Genomic DNA, 18093 nt, shown 5'->3' with positions numbered 1-18093 from the left:
ACGCACAGAAGTCTATAATCGTAACAGCAGACTGCTTGTCTCCACATCTCTTGTAACTCCCTCACTTCCCAAGTCCAACACTGAGGTATTAGAACAAGCTCTTCAGCTCGGGGAACACAAGAAGCTGCTGTTACAGAAGAGCTGGCACCATGTCCAACCATGTAAAACAGACTTTACAGCAATCTGATAAGTCTAATTTTTCTTTTAGGAAGCTACCCAGGAATGATCCATTTCACTTTTTTGCTTTCTGCCCATTCAACCAGGTACAGCAGCTCTGCTGTATTATTTTCCTTCTCTGTCCCAGACTCTTGCAGATGCTACAGGAAGGACCTTGCATTTCACACACAAGGAAAATACTACAGTTAAGAATGTGTCATACATATTGGAATGGAAGAAGACTGGTAAAAAAATCAATAAAGATAATAGATACAAAACAATGATCCCTTTTTATAGAATGTATTAAAAATGCTAAGGTGTTTTAAAATAAAATCTTAAACACTTTGTTTTCAAGCAAAAGAAAAATATAATGGTTAATATCAGACATACTGTGACTTGAAAAATAAGCTTCCTACAGGAAATTAAAAAGTAAATTGATACTGACACATGTATAGTTTTGAAAATTTATATACTCTTATATTTGTTTAATATAACAATTAGAAAAAAATTACTGGTGAAAAACCTTCCATTACCGTGGATCATTATTACCCTTGATCAAACTGATTCCCCTTCAGTCTGACTTCAAGACTTCACAGTCTTGAAACAGACAAAATTTTCAACCAAGTGCAACAACCAAAGGCAGAAAAGTATTTTACACTGATTCTTTGGACTGCTACCTTATCTTTTGAAATACTTGATAAAGATCCTCAGACTGTGGCTGCACTATTTTTTCTTTAAGCAGAAAACCACAGGCACAGAAACTATCAACCCTACATAAATATCCACCAGCATTTCAGATCTGCTGAATTAACTGTTGGAGAGGACTCAGGATCAAACATTACTAAAATCAGGAGGAGGTGGAAAGTTTCTAACAATCTGTTTTACACTGTGGCCCCACAGACACTTCTCTCAGCAGATGAGAAGCCACTCTTGGCTCACGAACTGCTTGAAGAAGTTTTGCCACCAGAAAAAACCCCTCCTGTCACTGCACCTGCAAGCAGAATGACACTACCAGGTAGGTTTCAAAGGAAGCTGAATGCTGCCATATCCAGCTGAAAGAAGATTCTAGTATTTTTCTAAAAGATTTGCTTTAACCTCTTATGAAGCAAAGTGGGCCCATTTGACGATACTAGTGAGTTATACCGTTACCAAGATTACAGCAATCCATAAATACCCACCCTAGCAAAACTCCCTGAACTCCCCAAGTCCTCTCCTCTGTTACTAAGGATTTTTGCCTGATTGAGCCAAAGAAACAGTATTAACTTGAATGAAAAAAACTGTAGGTGAAAGGAAGTTACCCTGGACCTAAAAATAGTTGTGTGTCCTCCTCCCACTCCCCAGAAAGCATTAATGAAAGTGCTCTTTTCTCAGGGAGGCAGTAGCTTACAATGGATGTATGTGAAAGGACTGCTGCCTTACTATAAACCTCTACCAATGAACAGAAGCAATACCCCATATTAAAAACAGAAGAGAAAATTAAATAAACTCAAAACCTAAACTTTGTATAAAACATTAAATATATCTATAGCTTATTTATATAAACAGATATATTATACACATTAATATACACAAAGACAGATTTTACAAATACACACATAATTCCACAGATATGGAAAATGTGCTCTTTCTTTTACAACAGTAAAGCTCCATAACATAATCAATTATAAAGGCAGCCCTATACTTCAACAATCATGTGCATTTTATAGAAATAATAGCTTGACTGGACCAGAACTTGTATTTGTTGAAGGTACCTCAGGAAAGGAATATAAAGGAGGTACTTATTACAGACCCAGAAACAGGAGGGTTTATTACAGACCCATAGGGTTACACTTGGGCACAGAAAAGAAAATGGCAATATTATTAGAGAGCTAAGTATTACTGGGAAACATTATAAAGACATATTGTACAAGTACAGACTGAAACCAAAAGTTTTTCCTTATGATAGCCAGGTTGGATGGGGTTTTGAGCAACTTGGTCTGTGGAAGGTGTGCCTGTCCACAGCAGGGAGTTGGAACAAGGTCCCTTTAAGGTCCCTTCCAACCCAAACCATTCTGTGACTCTGTGATTCTACGATAAAGTCTAAACATCGTGCAGAAAATTATCAAGATTTTAGAATCAATCTTATGAAATCTTAAGAAATATATTTTACATAATTACAACTTACTTCACTTTAAAAAAAATTTAAAAGAAAAAAGAAAAGGAAAATGTGGGACTCATCATCACTAAACACTTACAGAAGCCAGACTGAGAAATTCTGGAAGTAAAACAATTACACAGGAGGCTTCAAAAGCAAAGCAAAACAAAACAAAACAACCTTCCCCTAAAAAAACAAAAAATAACCTACCACCACTCTGGCCATAGGAAAATTGCCAGTCCCAGAGAGAGTCAGAAATTAATACAGAGAACTGACTGGAAACATTAGAAGATCTGGGGTAAGCTGACAGAATTCCTCACCATCTGCATTTTTACTCATACACTGTTAAGATAAGAGGGTATTTCTTTTACTTAACCTGCCCATTCTCTACAAATGTTGCCCTGCTAAACTACATTCCCAATGTGAGAGACAGTAACAAGCAACCAAAAATAAAAAGACAGAATGTCATTAGTGTATTGAAACAACCAGAAACCTTTCAGTTTATTGGAAAAAATATTCTACAATCAAAAGATGTAAACAGATTATAAAGAATGTTAAGTGCATATTCAAAAACCAACTGATAAGAGCACAAAGAAAGTGAAGAAATTTATTACTTATGACTAGAACATCATACATATTCATAAAGAAAATACTAAATGGACTAAGTTCTTCTTCCTTTTGAGATTGTGGCCCTGTTCCCAAATCTGACACAGAAATGGCCTATTATGTCCAGATTTAGATCAACCAGAACAGGCATAAAATTCCTAGAAGTAGTTCCAGGATTCATCCCTAATTATGTACATGCAGCTCAAACAAAGTTCCAGTGTTTCTTCCATGCAATAAATTAGGAGGCCTAAGATCTATTTCTAATTCTGTAAATAAATCTGAATTTTATTTTGGGAAATCATAACCACCATGACCCTAAATTCCTGTTAATATATGAGAAGAAAGCATTTAGCTTAGTGACTTTATTAACAGTTTACTGATATTTGTATATCTGATATCCGTAAAAAATTCCAAATTTCTCAAACAAAGAGCAGCACAGACAAGATAAGCAGGCAGCTCCCATGGAAGCCAACAGAAAACAGAAACTCTGTCTTTCTTCCTCTACTACTCAAATCATAACTACTTCCCATACGAAGAGTTTTAGGTGGTATCTATAGGTCTGAAAAGGCCAGACTTTTTTAGGATAAAGGAATATTTTAAAAATTCAGAAGTAACTGCATTTGAACAAGAAGGTGCACATCCTGCAGTTCTCAGTCAAGAGTCTTTTCATATTGTTAGGATTTTTTACTATTTAGGAACTTCAGCATTTGACCTACAGATAAGATTCATAAGAAAAGCTTATAATAAAATCTCAGCTATAGTGAAATAATTTAATGATCAAAAGCAAGTAGCAAGTGGAAAGAGATTTTTCCCTTTTTGACTATACAATGCTCTTTTGTTGCCACTACACCAATTCTTTAATGCCATAGAAACTATCTGATAAATGTATTAGAAGCTCAATAAACTTCATAATATTGAGGTAGCAAAGCAATTGGTATTGTTGACAGAAAACTTCTGCTCCGAGCACTTATTTCAAGGAGAAAAAAAATAATCTAAAAATAAAAACTGTACTTTGAAATGTTTTCAACAAAAATATACAATACTTGCAGAGAACATGAAAGTAACCTTCACTAATTACCTTAAATCACTGGAAAATGTGGAAGGATGACAGGAAAAAAAACACACCTTGAATTACAAAAATGGGATACAAATGATTTAACAATTAACAGTCTCACTTTTGGATGGCTTGCTTTGCCTAACTTCTGTATTTGTAATGAGGGCAAGAGGGGTGGGAACAATGCTGTGAGCTACATGCAAGTTTTCTGCGCAATTTCTCAGGATGCGAAATTTGCATTCATAAGACACATGACGTTTTTAATCATCTGTTTTCAACCTCTGAACACACCCCTGCCTCTACAGACACCAGAAGCAGAAGAATAAATGAACTCCCCCTCCCCCTTTTGCAGGTAATACTGAAATTGCTATTTTCACATGTCCAGCACTACAATATACTCTTTTTCCAGCCAAATGCTTTCTAACATTGCACTCCTGCTGATCCACCTCTGGAGACTTCTAAGTAAAAAGAGCATCTATACAAAATGAAAGTAAAATAGCCCTCCAATAAATAATACACCTATCCAATGCATCTACAATCCTATTTTCCTCCACAGAACAAGCACAGATTTGAGGCACGCCACAAACCTGGTTAGCAAACCTGGGAGGGAATCTGAGGCACACAGATGGAATTACTTAATCCCAAAAAAGGGCCGTTCACCAGGACTGCTCTGCCACAAGCCAGTTACCTAAGGCACCTGTCAGCCTGGGTGATAGCAGCAACCTCTTCAAAGTAAAGCCAAAATCCATCATGCACTGCAAGACACCAGGGAAAAGCATGCAACTTTCAAAAAAATGCATGTGAGAAACATACAGAAGAGCACACATAGGCAAAATGCAATTGTGTCACAACTCCCATGTGCACTTCCCATCCCATTCCTCTACACTTGATACAAAGGAGAAAACACTGGGTTTAAAGTGTTACATTGGACAATAGTCAGATTTTAAAGACAACTTCAAATCGGATTTAGTCACGATGCAATAAATAAAAATATAATGAAATAATCTAAAAATTTTAGTCTTTACACTAGGCAAACAGCAGTTTTTTGACTTGGGGCCTTTTAAAGCCTGAACTCATCCCTGCAAGCCTCAGAAAAAACACCTTGTTTTCCAAATACATTAAATGTTTGTTTACAAATTGATACCATACATACACTTTTTTAAAAAAAATACAAGAATAACTTCATTTCTCTATGCTTTTTTTTTCAGAAATGAGCAACACCGAAAATTCCAGCTGATTCTATTACTTTTCCTAAATAGCAGCTTATCCTTACGACTTGTACACAGCATCAAAACATAGCATCTCTCCTATTTTTCTTTACCAAAATATTTTTATTACCAAATGAACAACAACAAGGCTGGCTTATCTATCTGTTTTTGCAATACAGGCATGTATGCTCACAGAAGGCAACAGACTGCATTAAAACACTACCAAAACAAGCCATTTCACTATATGTGACTCTGCCCCTAGGGAAAGGAAGGAGAACAGATAAGATGTGACAGATGTGTAGTCACGTCACTTAATACACTACTGGAAGGTGCTCAGATCATGATGGTGACAGGCAGAGTATAAAAACTTGCAAGGATTGGACCAAGCAGTTACCCAGTTTTCTGCATACATGATTCTTGTAATCACAGAAGATACTGAAGGCCATAAAGTGCTGCTTGAGATAAGGCAGCCTGCCAATGTCAATATGCAATATATCCATTAAAAAAAACAACACAAAACAGAATGCATGCTCATGTAAGCAAAACCCCTCCATCATGTATATGAAATACATCTGATGAATATGAATTTGAGGTCTATCCTCTGAAAACTTCCCATACTGAGATATTTCTGAAGAGGTTTAATTAAACTTGAAAATTACTCAAACCAGGAAGCTTATCAATTGTACATCTCCAAACTAAGTTCAGTTTTCTGAGACTTTAAAAAGCTGTTTTGCTGGCATCTCTTCTCTACTTCAGTTTAAAAGACAAAATTTAATTTAAAACTGGAAATCATATGGTTACTGGACAGAAGTAATAGGACTGGTCACTTGTTGGAAGGCAAGTGTAAACCTAAGAGTTAAAAAATAACCACGACTTTCATAAAATTTGTCAAGAAAAGTATGATAAACACAGGAAAAAATTTCCTCACTTCTTGCAGACTTAACAATCCTGAATGTTACAAATATTAATGTAGGTCAAAAATATTTCCAAACAGCAGCATGATTTTTAGCTGACAGTGTCCCATCAGCAGGGACCCACAGCACTACTTTTGAGAGAAACTGTTAGGCCCAAATCCCACAAATTAATCTGCACAGGTAGAGCCCTGCGCCTCTGGGAATCTGAATTAAGGCAAAGAGGGAAAACTAACTCCCAGGATCAGATTCTTAATTTGAAGCTGGACCACTGTAACTCATTATGACACTAATCATAAATGTCTCACCAACACTCTCTGCTCTCCATCTGCTTGTTTTATCTTATTATAGTTTTATATTTCAATCCTCAGGACTGGCTGCAATAGTCAGATTAAGCACCTGGACACACCTGTGTTTCTGCAAGACAAGGTTCTCACTGTTTTACTTATGCTTGTGCCCATACCTGGTTTACTCCCTGAATGGGGCTACAGAATAGAGTGAAATAATTACAACATCAATTTCTTCATTTGTACAAACACAAATCTCAGTGTTTTCCACTAATCCCATTGTTTAAGCCAAAGGATAAACTCCAGTCATCTTCCGAAGCACAGGAGCTGGTATGAAATAACCTGCATATCAAAAATTACCTGAAAAAGTCTAAAACTGAGCTTTAAAATTATTTCAAAGCAGCATTTGCTTCTTTATCATATTGTCACAAGACAACAAAAGGGTTCAACAACAAAGAGAGAAATGATTTTAGAATCATAGAATAACCTCAGTTGAAAGGAACCAACAGGATCATTGAATCTAACTCCTGGCCCCTGCACAGGATCAGCCAAAGAATCACAAACAACATTCACTGCAGACTACAAAGTTAAATCCAGTGGCATCAACCAACCCTAAACTGAGAAATACTGAATAAAAGTCACCACCAAACACAGTGCAGGGGGGCTGGGTGCACCTTTCATTTGACTCAGGATGTTCCATTCTTACAAGAAGCCACAGAAAGAGGCCCACAATATTTTAATGACAACTCCACTGGAACTGATCCTAGAACCCTACTTTTAATTAAAGACACACATTAAGGTGAGAGATTGTGGGGGGATTTGGGGTTTTTTTGCAACTACTGTATCCTTATGAAGTGGGGTTGAGAACTAACTGAAGCGCAGCTCCACATTTATTACATATTTTAAAACACTGATTAACCAATTTGTCAAACAAGGTAGATGAGAGAATGTAGGGAATATACTTGCTCAAAAAGGAAGAAAAGGGACAGACATAGTATTGAACCTATTTAACTTCCTATTTTCGAGAATTATCAGCACCACCCATACCTATTTTCACTACTTATAGCAGAAATTAAGAGTAGCAATGAAAAAAATACACAGAATAAACCATTTGAGAAGTCACTGTTGAAGACTTCTGAAAGGTGATCTCCCCTTCCTCACCAGAGACAGACACTCTGAGAAGTGCTTTAGACCCCTGGATTTGTACCAAAATTCAGTGACAACTAGAATTCAGAGGACGCATTCAACATATCACACAGATATTGGCATCCTTTTAAGGGTAGTATACTGGATCATATTTTTCCTTCTCAAATCAGAGGTTAAATCTACCAGCAGAAGCTCAACCAGCATTTGGATATGCAAGATCTCAAAACAGTAGGGCCTTGCCTAAGACCAGATTGGCAGCACCGCTCCCCTTGGGGAGACTGCAGCTCATGGGACCTTTCCATTTTAAAATCCTGCAGAAGGCAGGACCGGGGAGCTATCCATGCACATATGGTATGAGAGGGGATCCCACCTCCTCTCTTGCTACAGGGGCTGCAGTTGGCACCACTATCACAGGGTGCAGATCCTCACACCAAGGAAAGATAGTAAAAACCAGTTTCCCTTGGTTCACAAGTCCATTTACCCTTACCAATATTACTGCTGATTTATGTCAGCTGCTGAGGATTCACAAACCAGAACACTCTTGCACAAAGCCTGATAGCCTTGAAAATTCAAATCATGGTATGGGTTAACATCAGCAGTTAAAATTTTCAAAAGCATTGCAAACAATTACCACACCCTCAAGTCACAGATAAAATATTTTGTAGAGTTTAAATACATACATATCTGGCATGAAACATTTTTCAATGCTGGGTAAATTTCCCAGCAACTCCTGACAACAGAATACTTTGATTTTAAAAGTTGGCTGTGGAGCAAAAATTGTTTTATTTATTAAAAACTGTTTGATCTTACCTTTTAGCAGAGGCAGGGGAGTTAACTCGATAGGCTTGCCCTGAGACCTAAACTGGGAGGAGCTTTGTGACCTCTTCTGTCTGGCTTTTCTGACGGACTTCCGAGAAAATCCGTCTACTTTATCCACTGATGGAGGAGTAGTTGGTGCTGAGGACATATCCCTGCTGAAGGAAAGCACATGTTAAAAATGTGTTCCAAATAAGTTAAATTGGTAAAGATTTCTCTAAATTTTCCAAATATCTTCTTCCTGCACTACTCTCCTGTTGACAATGCACACAGATAAACTGTTAAGAGATCTAACCCATTTTATGGATGGAATAAACTTAGTGGAACTTAATTATTAGCGCAGTAACTCTTCTTGCTTACTTTTTTATCTGGGTCTCCCATTTGCCAAAAATTTCAGACCTAATGCTGACATCACTGCATTCAGAACTTTGTCAGAACAGAACTTCATACACCCGTGGACCTGACTGTAGCTTTAAATTATGCATTCTTTGGGATGAAGTAATTTCAACTTCCTCTCCTAAGGAATGGGTACACAAAAAGGCACAGATGGTTTTTTGGCATTAAGATCACCCATATGCTCAGGACAAAAAATACAGGACAGAACAAAAATCCCATTTATTTGCCACACCTATATACAAGATTCTACAGAAATTTAAGAAAGTATAATAAAAAAAGTATTGCTAGGTTTCACAGTTTCACTAACACTGAGAATTTTTACATATTACTTCTTTATTCTCCATTTCAGAAATACTCAGTTACTTTCCTGTGAGACCCTTTACATGTAGTTATTCCATGTCCTGGCATTTCTGGACAACTGGCAGTGTAACTGCTCTAAGGGCATGAGACAGACAAGGTTTGCAGGGAGAGGCAGAGAGCCAAAAAAGGCTTCTGCAAGCAAAAGTTTGTTTCCCAACTTCAGTTGGCCTAAGCAATAGGCATTGCTTCTTCCTGCAAGACCTGCCTTGGTGGTACTCCTGCAGCTGATTCTGTACCACTAGCAAACACCAAATTAATGCATCCAGCTATTTTATTTACCAGTCTGGTCCTGTCTGTTAAAAAGGCCCATCAGAGCTTGATGAAATACATGAGTAATACTCCAGGGAGAGGAGACAGGAGGAATTCAGGCCTACATGTTACAAGCAGCTCGGTGCACAGTTAACTCCACCAGCATGTGCAGCTCCACTGAAATCAGCAGCCTCATCTGCATTAATGACACGACCATTAACGAGGGCAGCTCTGTTCATTTCGGCCAGGACAGACACCCGTGCAAAGTTAAGCATCGGCGTAAGCATTTGCAGGATCAGGGTCTTAGAACATGTCCTTGGAAAGCATTACTCATCCTCAGTGTCTGTTGACTTCAATTACCAAAAGTGACTCGTGCGCTACAAGAAGTTGATTCCACAACGTACAGAACACTTTTGAGTACTTATTATTTTTATTGAAATATCTGGTTACTCATGTGCTTCATAGGTTCCTAAATCCACTGAAACAGACATTATTTGGGTTTGTCTTTTGTAAGAAAAGCTTTCAAAAGCACGATTTGTTGCAATAGTGTAAACAACCTCCAAAAGATAAGAACTACCTAATGCAAAATTACATATAGGTGCACTGAATCAATCAAAAATGGAGTATGAACTCCATAGCTTCCTCAAGGAAGCATGTGCAGCACCCAGAAGCTGAACTGTGCAGCTGGAATTACAATAATGAAAAAAAACCTTAGTCCAGCATTTTGATTTCTCCTGAGGTATTCTTCCGTTACCACCTTAGGCTTTCTAAATATAATATACTATCAGCAACATGAACACATACCTTAAACTGGTCTTGTTTATCATCCAGGCGGAAAAAAAAAAATGCCACCATCACCAGGGCATTCAGGCCCCAGCCAAGATTAATAAATAAAAAAGTCAGATAAACTGAAATAGAATGGCCTGTACTTTAGTAACCCACTTCTAAGATTTCAACAGTCCGCCAAAAAACACACAAAGTTACCTGTTACATAAACCAAATTCTGAAAATATCAGCAAAAATATATTTCCTAAACCTGAATCCGTTTGGCCCCATCTCATCAGAAAGATTCCCCTCCTCATCACGTGCATCATTAAAGTGCAACCATCCCTGCAGAAATGTTTGCACGCTCTCTCCAAATTAAATTACAAAAAATAATAATAATAATAATAATGGACAGCGACTAAAGTAGATCACTTAAACTGCAGGATCATTGTGTCAGCAAGGAGCTTTACTGACACTTCTCTGCTGTAAATTTAGTAACAGTTTCCCTAACCTGCTTTATAAATTATTAAAATCTAATTCTAATTCAACAAGACTACATCCAGCCTAACAACCTTACAGTAAACACTGATCTTTTTTTCGTCTCTCCAAATGAACATTCGCTGCCCTGCATACACTGTCACAGGGAAATACTCTGTTTCCACCAACAGTGGGGGGGAGGGGGGAATAAAGCCCGAGATTATTTATTGTGTGCGAGGGGGAAAGCTGCAAACCCGGCCACCGCTCCCTGCTTCCTCCGCTCTATTCCCCGAGTATTTTGGTAAATACGAAGCCACGCTCATCAGATCCGCCGGTCCCGGGGGTGGGGGGGGTGGGGGGGGGAAGTGAAAATACCGACGGATATCGGCGGGGAAGGGAGCAGAGGCGCAATTATCCGCTCTCGGCTGTCATTTCCAGACGGGATCTCCGCAGCTGGAACATGTCCTCCCGCAGCCCCCCGCGCCTCCTCCCGCACCGCCGGGCCGGCGATGGAGTTACCTTGACGCTCCTGGTAGAGAAGCCGGAGACGGAGGGAGGCGGCGGCGGCCTTGGCGGAGCGCGGCCGATGCCTGGCGGCGGCGGCGGCCCGAGTGCGGTTCTCGCCGGGCTCGGTCGCTGCCGCGGCGGCGCAGGAGCCCTGTAGGCCTCGGCCTCGGCGGCGGGGGCAGCGCGGCCTCCCCCGCGCAGGGCGGGGGCGGGGGGGGGGTCAGGCGCGGGCGGCTCCGCTCAGTCCCGTGCCCTCCCCGCTGCCTGCGGTGCTGCTGCCTCTTCACATTCCCGGAGAAGGGCCCTGCGAGGCGGGAGGGAGCCGAGCCGAGCCGAGGGGGAGCGGCGGGCGGGGGGGGGGGCAGTGCGGGGCAGGGCGGGGAGCGCTGCTGTTCCGCCGGCGGCTGGCGCGGAGGAGAGCGAGCGGGGGGTCCCGGTGGGCGTCGGGGTCTCGCTCCTATTGTGGCTCTCAGCGGGCTCCGGCCATGGCACTCGCTCGCACGCACTCGCTCTCGCTCACAACCGAGCGCGCTGCTGCCACCGCCCCCCGCCCGCGGACCGCCCCCGACCGCCCACCGGAGCCACCGCCGGGACGCGCCGCCTCAGTGGCGCCCGGAGCCGCCTTGGCCGCCGGGACCGCCGGGAAAGGGCCGCCCCCTCCCCCGGCAGCGCGGCCCCGCGCTTCTCTCGCCTCTCTCGCGTCCCTCGCCCGGGCGAGCGGCGGGGCCCGTCGGCTGAGCAGTAAAACCCGGCGCTGCTGAGGTGAAACCGCACTCAGGCTGAGGTAAAGCTCCGTCGGACCCTCTCGGGGGGCACGGAGCCGTTTTCCGGGGCGGACTGGTGGCGAGGGGCTGCGCTGGGTGCTGCCGGAGGGACCGACCGACCCGGCAGTTCCCTCCTTTGGGAAGCAGCGCCCCTCACTCTTCGCTGCTGCAGCTCTGCACCCTTGGGTTTCTTAGCCCAGTATGTGATCGCTGTCTCCATCACTTTGGTTTTTTTGTCCCTAAGTATATTTATTTATACGTGGGACCAAGGACCAGCACAACGACTGTTTGTAGATAGCATGGTTAAATATCATAAATTTTGTTTAAATTTATCTACCCGATGGCTTGGTGTTTGATGTTTTTGGTTTGTTTGGTTTTGTTGTGGGTTTTCCCAAAATACATCTAATGGCTACGGGATAAGGAAGCTGGGCAAGCGTCTGCAGCACACAAGTCTTATGAGAGGGAGCTGAGTTTAGTCTGGAGAAGAGGAAACTCCGGGTGATTTTAGTGCTCTTTAGCACCCTGAAAGGAGGAGGTTGTAGCCAAGGGTTCAGTCTCTTCTCTCTGACAAGTGACAGAAATGAAGGGACACAGTGAGGGATGTTAGGGAACATCCCTGCTGAGCCAGGGCAGGTTTAGGTTGGACCTTAGAAAGAATTTCTGTACGGGAATGGTGATTAGACATTGGAATGGGCTGCCCAAGGAGACTGGTGGAGTTACTTCCCCTGGAGGTGTTCAAGGAAGGACTGGATGTGCCATGGTCTGGTTGACAAGGTGGTGTTCAGTCTTGGGTTGGACTTGATCGTGGAGGTCTCTTCCAGCCTGATTGTGTGATTCTGTAATGGTGTGACTTAGGTTGCAATGCAAGATGTAACCAAAAGTATGTATATTCTATTACCAGTTGTTAAAACCAGGTGGGGCAGTGTTCTTTATCTCTTTCATGACCCATCCCTCCTAACTGGGGGATCTCTTCTGTTAATGGGCCAGCTGTTAAAACCAGGTGGGGCAGTGTTCTTTATCTCTTCCCCACCCATCCTCCCTCCAGGGGGATCTCTCCTGTTCATGGGCCATTGAGTCTCACTGCAGGACTGATAAAATGACATCATCCCTTTGGGAGATGCTCCACCCAGGGGGAGGAGCCCAGCATTCCTACCTGGATATAATCTGAGACTGGGAACACCACAGGAGCCTTTCTCCACTGGATTCCCAGAGGAAATACCGGACCCATCTACACCACTGGACCTTCAGAGGAAAACTACACCCTTCCACAGGATCACTGCTTCAAGAGAACCACATCTGTCACTGCAGGGGGACTGCAGCCACCTTTTAATGGACAGCTACCAACACCCTGACCAACAGGGTGTCAGGTTGTATCCCAGCTCTGTCAGTGGTGTCTTTTGTACTACTGCATTTTTATTTTCCTAGTAAAGAACTGTTATTCCTATTCCCATATTTTTTCCCAAGAGCCCCTTCATTTCAAAATTATAGTAGTTCAGGGGGGTTTACATTTTTCCATTTCAAAGGGGGCTTCTGCCTTCCTTAGCAGACACCTGTCTTTTCAAACCAAGACATGGTGTTAATATGAATGTTATGTTTTAAAATGGGCTCCACCATTTCACCTGTATTTCTGGCAGGAAAAAAAAGTTGACTTCTATGAGTAGCAGCTCTCCCATGTTGATATGACCAAATCCCTCTGATGTACAGTCTTTTTCTTAGGGAATTAGCTCGAAGGCAGAGTTGGTTGCTTTGGTGGGTCAGTCACATCCCTTCTGTTTGTGCAGGTACTGAATCCTTTCAACATTGCTAACCCTGCAAAGGATATCTAGTTGTTGTCTTACTCAGCTTCCTGACTCAGCTTTTGGCATAACAGAGGAAGTGTTAACTGTGTTAGACTTGACTTAAAGTCGTTTAAGCTGTTGTCAAACTGCTTTCAAAACTGCTAATTTTCAGCCAGTTTTCTGGTCCAGCTGCCATTGAGGAACCTGGAACACTAGTTAAAAGCTCATGGCCACTGAAATATAGCTGTAATGGATGTCAGTGGTTTTGCCTCTCATCTCTCAAAATACCTTTTTATATCTTAAGATATAGGTCTCCCCTATTTTGTTTTTACCTGTAGGCAAAGCAATTTCGCTTGCTTTCAATCCTTCCTGGTGTGGCACAGTTTTAAACCTCTTAAGATGCTTATGTCTTTTCCTTGTGTTGTCTCAAAATCATTCACTTTTTTTTTTCTTTTTTTTTTTTTACTGTAGCACACAAGACTGGACATTACTAAAATTAAGACCTCAACAACACCAACATCTTCTGTCCTGCCTGTCACAGTCCCCATGCCTGTTTACACATCCCAGTACAATGCTTTTGAATCAGTCTGATGTATTCACAATCTTGCTGACCTGTTTTACCCCCGCATCCATTTCTGCTGACCTCCCAAGCCAGGTATTTTTCCCTCAAGTAGACTAATGCTGCTTGAGAAATTATTTCCTGCAACAGCCCTAATGCTATGCCTTCATTTTTATTTTATAATCAAGCAGTCAAGACATCTTTTAAAATGAAATTCCACATGATGTTAAGTCAGAGAACTGTAGAATTTGTCATCCTCTGTAAATCGATTGCACTTCTCAGAAGAATTGTATTTAAAAAAGCAAAACTAAGATTGAACTGTGCCACAATTACAGAGGGGTTGTGTAACTCTAAATTTAGAAGAGTGATTTGTATGTATTTGTAGATATTTAAATCTTTAAATTTGCTTAAACTAAACCAACTAAAATAATCTAAATGCAAACAAAGGTGAATAACAAAGAATCTGGGTCGGAGTTATACCAATGTAAGGTAAAATATGGCAAAAAATGTCCCCATTAGTGAGGGACAGAACTTGTGTTTGTATATGTTTTGCTGTTCCATGTGCTTAATTCCTTTAGCTCAGAATTCCTCAGTTCTGTTCGCTTCCTGTGCGCAGCTTTTGATGTGAACAGTGCAATGAGCAGCTCATGAAGTTACTGGCAGCACAATCTGCAGAAGGGACATTCTAGCACAGCCTGATGGCTACACTGGCACTTTATGTGCAGTTGAGCAAGTCATTCTACATGATTCTACTTCAGTTTTCCTAATATGAGATGAATCCATCTTTGTAAAACACCAAAAATCTAAAACTGAAGCCTGTGATGTGAGTATATATTAAAATAACTGCCACAGAAGGGATAAAAATCAACAGTGCTGTCCAAGTCCACTGTCCAGTGTAAAGAGATGTTTTTACTCTTCATTCTGACTTTGTGTAATAGCTACAGAATTAGGTCTTCAGTACCAGCTGAACAAGCTGGTAAATAATGCATTCAGCTAATTCATTTCTTAGATGGTCATCATATTGTCTGTCTGGTCCATTTTGGCTGTGCAAAGCATTTTTATGATGTGTTTTATATCAGGTGATGTTTGGACAGTAACAATTCAAGAAAAAATACAGGCTTTATCAGGGAATAAACAGAAATCTTACCTTTTCTTTATCATCTGGCCATCAGATTTTACGCAGTAGGCTTCCCATTTATCTCTTGCTCGCTTTCTTGTTTGTACTTTAATCTGTGATGTCCTCATCTGTGATGAGATTTCAGAGCACAACATAAGATATGAATGTAAAAGTGCTGATGTTTCAAAGGGGTACTGTTACTTGTCCTTCTCCTATTCTCTGTTTAGCCCGTATTTTGTAAAAATTGCTACTTTGAAAATGGTTATGTGAATCCCAAGCAGAGATGGAGAAGAACTGAGTATTCCAGGTGTTTTACATAGATGTATATCTGTAGTTGTTTATGTATGTATTTGTATAAATACATGTAATACAAATTTGCAAGAATAAAAATTAACTTTCCTCAGATAAAAGTTCACATGACCAACATCTCCCATTCAAGCATGTGGGCATGTATATGAAAATATGTGCACATTCAGTACCTGCCTTTCTGGAGATCTATAAGCAATAGTAAATCCTTTTTATTGGTGTTTTTCCACTGCTATCAAAGGGACAAGACAAACCAATCCTTTTTAAAACTTACACTGCCTCACTCTCATACAAAAGGGCTTTTTAAAAATAGCTGGAAAGGAATTTTCAGGGCCAGCTCCTCACCAGTTCAGCTCTGCTTTTTAGCACCCAGACAGTCAGAACAGCAGTCAAGAGCCCTCCAGAACAGAGATTTTTGTAGCAGTGACTCAGATTTGTGCCACTTCACGTTTTTTTGTGTGACTGGAGTTCCACTATGGACCATCTGTTATGGCTACCCAGGCAGGAAAAGGGAGCTCTCATCCACATTGGCATTCTGCTCTTTGCAGAGCAGCTTATCAAACAGGATTGCTGCAGAGATACCACTGTGCAAGTCCTGCTGTATTGAGTGATAAACATAAATGGATCTAGCTGGAGCTTGTTTCACCTGGCACATGTGACATGTATTTATCTACAGGAGGGGTCACATAATGCTCCATAAAGGATCTCCTATATGTCAAAAGGAGCATTATCAGAGTACCATGGGGTTAGTCCAGATATTCCCTGTTCCAGTACTAGGAAGCAAGAAAAGACTTGATCTCCCCAGAGAACTAATTATTCAGACCATCAGGAAAAAGACCAGCCCGAGAAAGTGTTATGGAGGCAGCAGCAGAGCTGTTTGAAGAGGCAAATCAGCATGTGAACAAGGCTTTTCTGATACATCTTTTAAGAAAAATGACTACTGTGGAACACCATATTAAAGCAACTGCACTGCTCCATCACTGATTGAAAGGGCACAATCTGAGACTTTTTTGTTTACTTTTGAATCCAATTCACGTGTAACAAGGAATCATTCTGCTTAAGTCTGTTTACCCTGCAGTTAACTCCTGATTCACGTTTTTGGTTTTGGGGAGGAATGGTGTGGCTTTTAGGCAGTGTTTACAATTGCCATATCAAGTTTCTCTAATAATAAGCCAAGTGCTTGTTACTCCTTCCTCCTGCTCCTCCTATCAGCTGTGCCATGGCACTGTCAGTGCCCTCAGGAACTGAATTCCTGGTGGGTGTGGGATAAGCATGTTAGGGTCATAGACACAACTACCAGAATGGGAACTAATTCTTCCTCTCTGTTTATAGACACTGTGTCACCTGAAGTCTGTTTTTGCAGTCAACATGGCAAGATAAGTAGGAGCTTGCTTGCCTTGGCAGCTGGCTAGCTGCCTCCTCCAGCACAACATTGCTCTCACTTATTCCCCAATTCATGGGTTTGTTCCTGCTTTGTTCCCCTCCCCCAGCGTCTCAGCTTGCCTTCAGGCCACGGGCACTCCTTTAAGCCAAATTTTCTGAATTTTTTTGCTTTTCTTTGCTGCCTGTTTACCTCTTACCTTCCTCGGGCTTTGCACTGCGCTGCTGGGCCAACTCCCCTCCCCAACTGTCCTGCCCGCCCCAACTGCCACCTACAACTGCCCCAGTGCTGCCAGAGTTAAGCATTTTGAGTTTCAGCCTCTGGCACCTGAAACTGCCTGGAAACAGCCACGTGTGGTATGTGGTCCCCTGTACCACCACTGAGGGATGTTTGAGTCTCAAGTGAAATGAGCTCATCTTCTGCTCTTGGTTTTGTGATCATGTCTCCCTCAAGTACCTGAAGGGAGCCCACCAAAAAGATGGAGAGGGATTTTTTGAAGAGCATGTGGTGATAGGACAAGGGGGAATAGATTCAAACTAAAAGAGAGTAGGTTTAGATTACATATTATGAAAAAATTCTTTGCTGTTAGGGTGTTGGCACAGGTTGCCCAGAGAAGCTGTGGCTGCCCCATCCCTGGGAGCATCCAAGGCCAGGTTGGATGGGGCTTGGAGCAACCTGGTGTAGTGGAAGATGTCCCTGCACATGCCATTGGGTCAGAATGAGAGGATCTTTCATTTCTCAACCCAAACGATTCCTTGGTTCTGTCTCTTCAGTTATCTGTGCATTTAATGTGTTACAAACCAATATATACATTGCCATAAAACCATCCTCTTCAGGTGAGGACCATCTACTGTGGCCCAGCTTCCTACTTATATCACCCTGGAAAGAACAAATGAGTAAAATACCTCTGTATGTGTGTGGTGAAGGTGCCCAGAGAGTGTGTGAACTGTAGCACTTCCCAATCTCCACTGAAACATCACCAGCTCCCTCCCAAGCTTGGTGTATCTCTCGTGATCACAGCAGCAGTTCATAAAACTTGGATTTTCCCACAAGTGCAGAGACCCTGAGGATGGAGTAGGCTGAGACAGAGATATCTCATTCTCTTTGTTGTAAAAG

The 18093-nt window shown here is 41.6% G+C and overlaps 1 protein-coding gene across 2 annotated transcripts in view; it reads right to left on the bottom strand.

Moving 5' to 3' along the window:
* Window positions 1-11228, bottom strand: part of PPP2R5E (protein phosphatase 2 regulatory subunit B'epsilon) — a 69273-nt gene extending 58045 nt beyond the window's left edge. Inside the window, exons 1-2 of one of the 2 annotated variants that reach the window (XM_005520056.3) lie at window positions 11085-11228; window positions 8313-8476 (exon numbers count right to left, since the gene is read on the bottom strand). In XM_005520056.3, coding sequence (XP_005520113.1) covers window positions 8313-8469 — 157 coding nt within the window. In that variant the 5' untranslated portion in view covers window positions 8470-8476; window positions 11085-11228. The remainder of the gene's footprint in view (window positions 1-8312; window positions 8477-11084) is intronic. The other variant, XM_014249906.2, reaches the window with a different exon arrangement.
* Window positions 11229-18093: the final 6865 nt, after the last annotated feature.

Source organism: Pseudopodoces humilis, chromosome 7 (assembly GCF_049639895.1).
Source record: "Pseudopodoces humilis isolate 2021_Gansu_Grassland_sample_001 chromosome 7, ASM4963989v1, whole genome shotgun sequence".
NCBI lineage: Eukaryota > Metazoa > Chordata > Aves > Passeriformes > Paridae > Pseudopodoces > Pseudopodoces humilis.
The sequence above is the reverse complement of the archived record's forward strand: the minus strand, read 5'-3'. Positions and strand labels throughout refer to the sequence as shown.